General features: G+C 33.7%; 1 protein-coding gene and 1 non-coding gene across 2 annotated transcripts; one reads left to right on the top strand and one right to left on the bottom strand.

Annotated features, from left to right (window-relative positions):
• Positions 1–870: 870 nt before the first annotated feature.
• On the bottom strand, positions 871–943 carry TRNAA-CGC. Its single transcript has one exon. It is a non-coding gene; the product is annotated as a tRNA-Ala (tRNA).
• Positions 944–2,965: 2,022 nt separating this feature from the next.
• LOC107015745 (receptor-like protein 13) lies at positions 2,966–9,591 on the top strand. Its single transcript, XM_027916409.1, is given in 10 exon segments — positions 2,966–3,125; positions 3,875–4,203; positions 4,302–4,493; positions 4,685–4,783; positions 5,384–5,539; positions 5,713–5,787; positions 5,933–6,009; positions 6,011–6,083; positions 6,401–6,547; positions 7,126–9,591. Coding segments are annotated over 10 exon segments (3,444 nt in total). The 5' UTR covers positions 2,966–3,051; the 3' UTR covers positions 9,348–9,591.
• The last annotated feature ends 206 nt before the right edge of the window (positions 9,592–9,797 follow it).

Here is a 9,797-nt window from a genome sequence, read left to right as displayed (position 1 = left end):
ATAAGTGTTAAACTTTAGAAGCTTATTTACTTGGTTACATTAATAAGTTTTGGATCTTCCGCATTATTTTTTTGTTAATTATAGTTGAACTATTGGTAAATGTTGGGGCTTAGAATTGTTGGTTCGCTCACCTAGTAGGATAAGTGTGGGTGCCACTCACGACTCGTTTTGGGTCGTGACATGTCGCCACGAGACTTTTTATATTTTTTAGTTGTTTATGTTATATTCAGCACACTAGTAGAATTTTTTTCTAAAAATATATGTACGTGCATATCTGACACAAAATAAGAAAAACTTGAAAAAACAAAAATTAGGAGCGAAAAATTAAATAGGATGGGGTAGATTTTTTTAAATAAAATAATATTAATTTCTATCGGGGTGGGGGGGNGGGGGGGGAGGATGAAATATGAAATTTTTAAAAATATTTTTAAATGATTTTTTTTTTAAAAGGATGGGGTTGTCGCGGGGGAGGGAGGGTACATGGAGGAGGTGGTGAAGTGAGATAAGAAAAATAACTTAATTTTTTATATAGATAGTAATCTTTAATTTTTAATTAATATTAATTTTTTATTATTTAATTATTATTTAGATAAAATATTTTATCTATGTGGAATGTCATGTGTCAAAGTTTTTTTCATATAAAAGAGAGTGTGCACTACACACACCACTGAGGTGTGTTTCTCAAACTAAAAAGTGATAGTTTAGGTATGAAACTCACACTTTCAATAGTTTAGGTATGAAACTCAAAAAAAGTGAATAGTTTAGATGTTTTTTCGACATTTATCCTTTTTTTTTTAAGTAAGATGATGAATCCGTCCTAACTTCGTTGAAAGACAAAATATGTTAAAAGAGCAAAACAAATAGTTGAATTGGAGGTGCGGGGAATCGAACCCCGTGCCTCTCGCATGCGAAGCGAGCGCTCTACCATATGAGCTACACCCCCAATCATTCCTAAGCAAAGAAATTAAATTATTAATTAATTAATGTGTTAATCGGCCTTTCCATTACTTGTAATTTTTTTTTTGTTCTTTTTGTAAAATCTTCCCTTTTTTTTCCCTATTTGTAGGTGTGAATATTCTATATGATTTAATGAAATAGTTTAGTTTCTATATTGAGACTAATTTACTTAAAAACATTTTTTAATTAAAGTGAAAGAAATGTATGTGCAAACAAATGTTATATATATTTATTAGTTTGGCATGAATTCCTTGTATTGTTAAATTATAAATTTGAGTTTTAGTTTTATGTTATTAAAGTATAAAAATATTTATCTAATCAGGTTATTTAAAGGATAATTACATATCTCTCTCACCGGTCCTTGAGTTGAATTCTTATTGTTTCGAATCATGAATATTTCAAACATTCTTTGTGAATTTTTTAATATGTTACTAAAATTCTCAAAATGCCTCCTATGTAAGTGAAAATTTATTAACTGACGATGTATAATAATATGGAGAAGAAAATATCATTCTTTTAAATATTAACAGAATCAGAAGCACGTACCCTTTTATTCAAAGAGAAAAAGAAGAGTTATTCACATTTTATTTGATAATCAAAGGTGAATAACATCTAATTTCACGTATATTATTTATGTAGCTATAAATCATTTCACTAAAAATTATTTTTAAATTATAAAAATTAATATTCATATTAAAATAGATTTAAAAAAGTAACACATGACTCAGATAGAGGGAATATATTTTTGAAATTCAGTAAGTTAAATGCATGGCTGACAACATTAATTTGCCGTGGACTTAGGGCAACCACAGTAGATAATTGAAGCAAGTTTACCCAAAAAAAAAAAAAATTAAAATATTGACTTTATGATAATTTTTTAAATTAATATTAATTTCTTATAAGATTATTTGATTAAAATAAGAGAATGGACGAAAAAAACTAACGTTAAAAGATCATACTTGGAAATTTTTTTTCATGAAAAGAAAAAAAAGAAGAAGAATATTAATATTCGAATATAAATTTATTCATAAGTTACATTGACTAAATAATATTTTTTTTTCTTTTTTATTAATAAGATCCTATACTTCTTTTAATCATAAATATAAATTTTAAAATAAATATTACAATTACATAATTTAATCAAAAAGCTGTTAAGAAATTCAAAACAAGGCTTTCATTTATTTTAAAGGATCAAAACAAAATATTTGTCGAAAAAGGAAATGCTGCATAGCAGAGGTTTAAATATCTTCCCTTTTTTTCATTTATATTCACGTTATATACATCGTTTAATATAAAAATACATTCATCATCATATCATTCAAAAAATGTTTTTATAGATGCTTTTCAAAATATATTTACAATATTAAAAATAAAATATATTTCATCAGTGAGTTATATTATATTTATAACAATAAATAATTATGATGTAATAGTGTAAAATTTCTTTATTTAATGATTGATAATTTGATATTCCAATCAACTTGCTCATCTCTATACCTGCTTTTCCAAGTCAAGTCATCTAAAACAAACAAAATTTTGCCCCATTTGTCACTGCATGCATTCTTGAAAATAATGACTTAGTTTTTTTGTTTGAGAGTGGCGTAGGTATTATCAAAAACAAAGCTTTTTTTAAAACTTCGGAATAATTTGCGGTTGCTACAATTTCTGTCTTTTCGGGTAAACTTTATTTACAAATTATATAGAAAATGTAAATCACACTAAGAAAACCCATGCGACAAGCTCGACACAGAAGGTCATTGAGGGGAAATCGATCCCAGAAACCAACCGAGCCATCTAGAAGAACTAGAAACAGAGATTTTTTTCTATCGCAAATTAATAAAAAAAATTTGTTACGAAATATGATTTTTTTTTCTATCGAATCAATTCAGTAGAAAAACATACGAAATACGAAAAAACTTCCTAATTTTTTTCTTACACCATGGAAAATAATGATTTTTTTTTTGGAGGTGGGAGTGGGGGCCTATATAAACCCTTTAACTAGCTAGGTTTGAACATCAACAAAACAATATTTATAGAAAAGAAAAAACAAATTATATATAATCAGAAAAAAAAAAGTGCACTACTTTATTAAGGATGAAGGATAGGAGGAATATTAAATTTTGCTTGTTGGTGCTTTATCTGACGTTGGTGGCCAATCAGTGGCAGAGGTAAGTGTGTTTAAAGGGGTTCAATCGAATCTCCTTCGTTCAAATATTAGACAGTACAAATAGGATGAAATAATCTTTTTTGTCTATATAAAAAATTTTAAATTTCCTTTATCGACATTTGCTTAGCTTTAAACCTCCAAGGTTTAAGGCTCCAAGTTTTAACGACTTTAGAGGTGGTTGATCTTGAACTTTTGACCTCGTTTGTCTCCTCGAAAAGAAACTTGATTTTCCGTCTTGAAAGTTTGCCCATGAAATAAGCAGAGGTCAGTCAAACATTCAAGACAAGAATGACTATTTCATGGCAAACCTTCAAGATGGAAAATCAAATTTCTTCCCCGAAAGGCAAACTAGAACTCTATATTCTTATCCTTTTATCACATAGGCCTTCGCTACACACACATGAAGTTTGAACTATTTCATTTCTATTCTATATGTATTTTATATGGCCTTTTATTATAATCGGAAAAGGGCCTAAAATACCCTCAAAGTATTGAAAATGGTACAAAACTACCCTCCATCCACCTATTGGCTCCAAAATGCCCTTCTCATCAACCTATTGGCTCCAAAATACCAAAGGTGATGTGAGTGTATTTTCGACCCAAATAGGTGAGTGGGAAGGGTATTTTAGAGCCAATAGGTGGATGAAGGGTAATTTTGTACCATTTTCAATACTTCGAGGGTATTTTAGGCCCTTTTCCGTATTATAATTTGGCTTTAAGTTACACATCTTGTTGAAACCTTATTGTTAGGATTACTGGTTCCGCTGCTGCACCCAAGAGGTGTTGGGAGGAAGAGAGGAGTGGTCTACTGAAACTAGAAGAAGACATGATGAGTTCAAATGGGGGACACTTGACCCTTTGGGAAGCCTATAATAAGAGTGGTTATTTGGATTGTTGTTCATGGCGTTGGGTAAAATGCAACTTAACAACAGGTCGAGTGATAAAACTTAATCTCAGAGCAGCAAGGCAAGGATCAGAGGATGGTTGGAGTTTTAATGCCTCTCTCTTTCTTCCATTCAAATCACTACAAGTTCTTATATTGTCTGAGAATTATATTACAGGGTGGAACAAAAATGAAGGTTACTCTCTCTTTATCACAAGCAAAAATATGTATGTTAAGGATCTTATATACATGATTTTTTCAGATATTTTTTTCACCTGTGATTTTGTTATCTAGGGTTCAACAAACTGTCACAGTTGACCAACTTGAAAGTACTTGATTTGCAGTACAATTATCTCCTATTTCCAAATGTTTTATCATCTTTCTGTTGGATTTCATCTCTTGAGGTTCTAAGACTTAATCGTGTCCTTGGCTCACAAATGGGTACAATTGAATTCCCTTCTTTGAAAAATCGCTCTGCACCTATAGGTACATAATACTACTCCTCCTCAACTACTCTCTTTTTTTTTTCCAATAGTAATGATAAAAGGTAGCAATTTTGGTTCCGTCAATGTATATCACCTCTTTTTTTCTTCTTTAAGTTATGGTATTCAGACCAACTAACAAGCACCTCGACTAATTTTATGCAAACTCATTTGATATTGTTCTATTTTTATTAGATGAAGGCATAACTAAGAAATGTCCAGGGATGAGCAATTTAGCCGTACTCATGGTGGCAGGATATGGAATCAATGACACCAGTTTTCTTTCTACACTGGGTAAGCTCCTTTTCCATACATATATCTATACATATTAACCAGAAATCTCGAGTTCGAGCTCTAAAGATGAAAAAAAAATCTAGTAGTGAGTGTTTCATTCCTCAACGGGCCTTACTTTGTGCGAATCTATATTAGACAGAGCCCTGAAACAAGTATTGAACATCAAGTGAAAAACTAAAAAAGAAGTTGCTTAGAAGTCGAGAAAATAACTTACTCCCCTCTGTTTCAATTTGTTTGTTCTATTTTCCTTTTTAGTTTGTTTCAAAAAGTAATGTCTGTTTCGCCTTTTTAGCAACTTTTTACTTCCAACTTTTCACATGACATGTCTAGTAACATAAGATTAAAGGATATTATGATACTGAAAGATTCAAAAGTCTTCTTTGCTTTCTTAAACTCTGTATCAAGTCAAAACCAAACAAACAGATTGTAATGGAAAAAGTGTGTGGGCGGAGTAAGACAATATAAATTCCATATGTGCACCGTGCTAATTGTCTCCTCCCCCACGCCACTCCGAAGAGGAGCGGATCCCCACTCTCATTGACTTTACATTTTTTTTTATTTTCCTAGATTATGTATAACAAATTTCACAAATCAATGCAGGTCTTGGTACACTTACTGGACTGAGGAATTTAGAGAGACTCTATTTGTCTAGCAATGACTTCAACTCCACCATCTTTTCATCTCTTAAACATCTTCCATCTCTCAAGCATCTAGATCTCACAAACAATGACATTGGTGGAAAAATTGAAACGAGTGGTTTGTTAAACTTCTTACTATCACATGTATCTTGCTTCAATGTCGTATGACAATTGTAGTAGAATGAATAGGATCCCATCACCCTTAATGACATGTCTCGAGTTTGAGACTTGTCAATGAATTTATTCTTCTTTTTTTTTGTGCTTATTATTTATTTTGATTGACTTGTGTAGATATAATAGCCTTGAGCAATTTGGAATTTCTAGATCTCCGGATGAACAATTTTGAGGGCTTTGTGACTACCAAAGGTACAAGGATTACTAACTTCTTAGGAACTTGGTCCCTTAAAGCAATTTTTATTGTGTTTTTCTTTTACGCGCCTCTTAACTAAACATTAACTAGAGTATATTTTTTTTGGCTATTATACCCTCATTTATGTACACCAATAAACAGGTAGTAGAAGAATGAGTTCATTGAGGAATATACGACTTGGAAGATCTAATTCCAACTCGACCAACATCATACAATCCTTTAAAATCGTTCTCATCTCTCAAGAGACTTTCTTATGAAAATGGTGATCTCAGTGCTTCTTCCGTAACTTATGGTAAGCTCTAGCTCAAACTCTCTACATTTTCCCGCAAGGGCAAATGAGTCGGTTGAGTAGGTGATCTCCCAAATGAGAGGTCTCAGGTTCAAATTCCCTATATGCTTTCTTGGTTGAGCTCGCATACAGAGCTTGCCTAGTGCAATATACCTCTATTACATAGGAGAGGAGTTTACCTTATGCACACGTGCACCTGTACGGTAGGGTAGCAGCTACGAGTTCCCTTGTCAACAACAAAGTCTATATCAACACTAATTCTATCACCACTTCCTTTTATGCTGATGTTGTGTTTTTTTCCTCTGACTCTCTGATATAAGCAATAAGAAATCTGAGCAAATTGGAGTACTTGAATTTGGAGGGATCTTATTTAAATGAGAATTTTCTCTCAAGCATTGGACAAATAGATTCTCTTAAAGTGCTGACTATGGCTTTTGGTGGCAACTATGGCACCCTCCCTAATCAAGGTAGTGTTATTTTCTCTCTTTTTTCAATTTTTTTTTTAAACCATGAATGTAATCATGAATTAACACACAAACAACCACACCAACGCAAATAGAAAAAAAGAATAACACTGGGATTTAACGAGATTTAACAACTCCTTTGTTATAGACCACGACTATTCCTAAACCTACAAGGACATGAGTTTTCCAGCCTGCAATGATAATAGGTTTCTCAAACCTACCAGTAAATCTGACATAATTAAAATTCATAGGATTCCTTTTTATAACCGCGGTGTCCGCGCAGTTTGCACGCATCTCGACTAATTTCACAAAATACCTGACACCTCATACCAGCAACAAGTTCCAGATAACCCTATCCACGAAGACTAGAACAGATGAAAAGAAATCACTTAGTGTTTTCCATCTTCGGTGGGATATGAATCAGAGACCTGGTTCACAACCCACCGCATTGACCACTAGGCCACACTCTTTGGTGCAGATTCACACGATTTTAGAAAAAACAACATAGTTTAGAAATAACTTATTGTACACATTTATGTTAGCTAAATGTCATCTGAATCTTCTTTTTTCAAAAAATATAGGTTGGTGTGAGCTCAAAAACATTCAAGAGGTGGCACTCACTAACAACAATTTTGAGGGAACAATTCCTTCATGTCTTGGGAACTTGACATCACTTCGATGGCTTAGCCTTGATGGGAATCGCTTCACTGGAAATATAGCCTCATATCCTCTTTGGAGAACACTCACATCACTTGAGTACTTGGATATTTCATTTAACCAATTTGAAATTCCACTATCGTTCAATCAATTCGACAACAATTCAAAACTTACCTATTTGCATGTTGGCTATAATACTATAACTAGAGATGTCGAATTCAAGAATTGGATCCCAAATTTCCAGTTGCAGCTTTTTGCTGTTGAGGGATGCATAAACCTTCAAAAATTGCCTTCTTTCCTTCATTACCAGCACGACTTGAGAGTCATCTCTATAGACAAAAATCAATTGCCAGGAAAGTTTCCAACTTGGTTGTTAGAGAATAACACCAGACTTGCAGGCCTTTATGCTAGAGATAATGCTTTCATCGGACCGTGGAAATTGCCATCCACTAGTCATCTCTGTTTAGAGCAACTTGATGTCTCTAATAACAAACTAAGCGGACATGTTCCAGCAAACATAAGTTCAGCTTTCCCAAAGCTAAATTTTCTGAACATGTCACAAAATTTGCTTGAAGGTCCTATACCTTCTGATATTGGCGGGTTTCATTTAGTCATGCTGGATATATCTCACAACCTCTTGTCTGGAGGTGTTCCTAGCGATCTGGCAGTTAGTTCTCCCGTGCTGAATTACCTCCGGCTCTCAAACAATAGGTTGTCAGGGACAATATTTTCGAAGGATATCAGGCCAAGTATACTATATTATTTGTACTTAAATGGAAATAGGTTTGAGGGACCGTTACCTAGTAACATTTTTCTCAAACCCCTTATTGCACTGGATGCTAGCAGTAATAACTTCTCTGGGAAGATTCCAAAATGGATTAGAGATAACACAAGACTGTTACAGCTCGATTTAGCCAAAAATCATCTTGAAGGCTCGATTCCAGTTGAGATTTGCAATTTAAAGCTCATTCAAGTCTTAGCTTTGTCCGAAAACAGACTCTCAGGACCTGTTCCTTCTTGTGTGAGTGGTTTAGCCCTTGAACACATCCATCTAGACAAAAATCAGTTGGGCGGTGAACTTGAAGATTCGCTTTTCAACATATCGTCTCTGATAACATTGGATCTTGGATACAACAATTTTACAGGAAACATCCCACACACCATAGCTTCACTTTCAAGCCTCAACTTCCTTCTCCTCAATAATAACCAATTGGATGGAGAAATTCCAATTCAGATTTGTCTGTTAAACAAGTTATCCATCATGGATTTGTCTTTTAACAAGCTTTATGGTCCACTCCTTCCTTGTTTGGGTAACTTCATGCAAGCAGAAAATGACGCAGAAACAAGAAGTGTATATTATCAAGCATCTTCCAGGTTAGCTTGGTTAGATTTCAAGAATTGGATAAGTTCAACAAGGCACTACCACATTTCATATGGATTTCTAAGTGACTTCGATTTGATGGATGTGGAAACCCGAGTCCAGTTTTCAACAAAAAGAAACTCGTACACTTACAAGGGAAGCATTCTAAAATATATGTCGGGTATTGATCTCTCAAGTAACAGATTAACGGGTGAAATTCCTGTTGAGCTAGGGAACCTGGGCAAAATACATGCATTTAATCTATCGCACAACCATATCTTTGGAAGAATCCCATATACCTTCTCATATTTACATGAAATCGAGAGTCTGGACCTATCCCACAACAGCTTGAATGGGACAATTCCTGTTGACCTACTTGAGCTACACTTTTTGGCAATATTCAGCGTAGCATACAATAACTTATCTGGTGCAGTACCACCATTTAAAGCTCAATTCTCAACTTTCGACAAAAGCAGCTATCAGGGGAATCCTTTGCTATGTGGTTATCCATTAGACAACGAGTGTAACGGTACTAAATCATCAAACACCTCAAACAATGGAAATGAGGAATCTGCAGGATTTATGGATACAGACAGTTTTTACATCAGCTTTGTTGCGTCTTATGGAGCAATCTTACTAGGAATAACTGCAGTACTCGGAATCAATCCTTATTGGAGAACAACATGGTTTAGGCTTGTTGAGGTTTTGATGCTCAGCTCTTACTATTTTCTCTTAGACAATGTTGTTACGCCCATCAAGAATAGATGGTGGAGGAACCTTGGATAATTGTAGCTCTCATTCTTATTGTATGGACAAGTAGGTGAGTGGTTCAGACTCAAAATATGGGAAACATATTGTTCCTCGATTTCTATTACTATCTATTGTTTCTTGTACTTCTACAATCGTATTGTTTTGTTGTAGTACTATTATCTTACTATCTATTGCTTCTCTACTTTTGGATTGATTTGGATTATTTGTCTTGAATTGAGGGTGTACCAAAATAGTTATTCTACCTCTAAGTTGGGGGTAAGGCTTGTGTCCACTTCACTTGGCCTACATGTGTTCGTGGTCGAGTGAATAATATTTAGCCAACTCAACATGTGTTTAAAATTTATGTTAGTAGTAGTCCTCATGGCGTAGCTTCAAATTTTATTTGTTTAAATTGATGCAAGTCAACTAGTGAAATAAGCAATAAATGGATCATTATGACTTCTTGCTAAATTGCAGTGTTTGATC

This window comes from Solanum pennellii, chromosome 4 (genome assembly GCF_001406875.1).
Source record: "Solanum pennellii chromosome 4, SPENNV200".
Classification (NCBI taxonomy): Eukaryota; Viridiplantae; Streptophyta; class Magnoliopsida; order Solanales; family Solanaceae; genus Solanum; species Solanum pennellii.
This window is presented reverse-complemented; position numbering and strand designations above follow the sequence as displayed.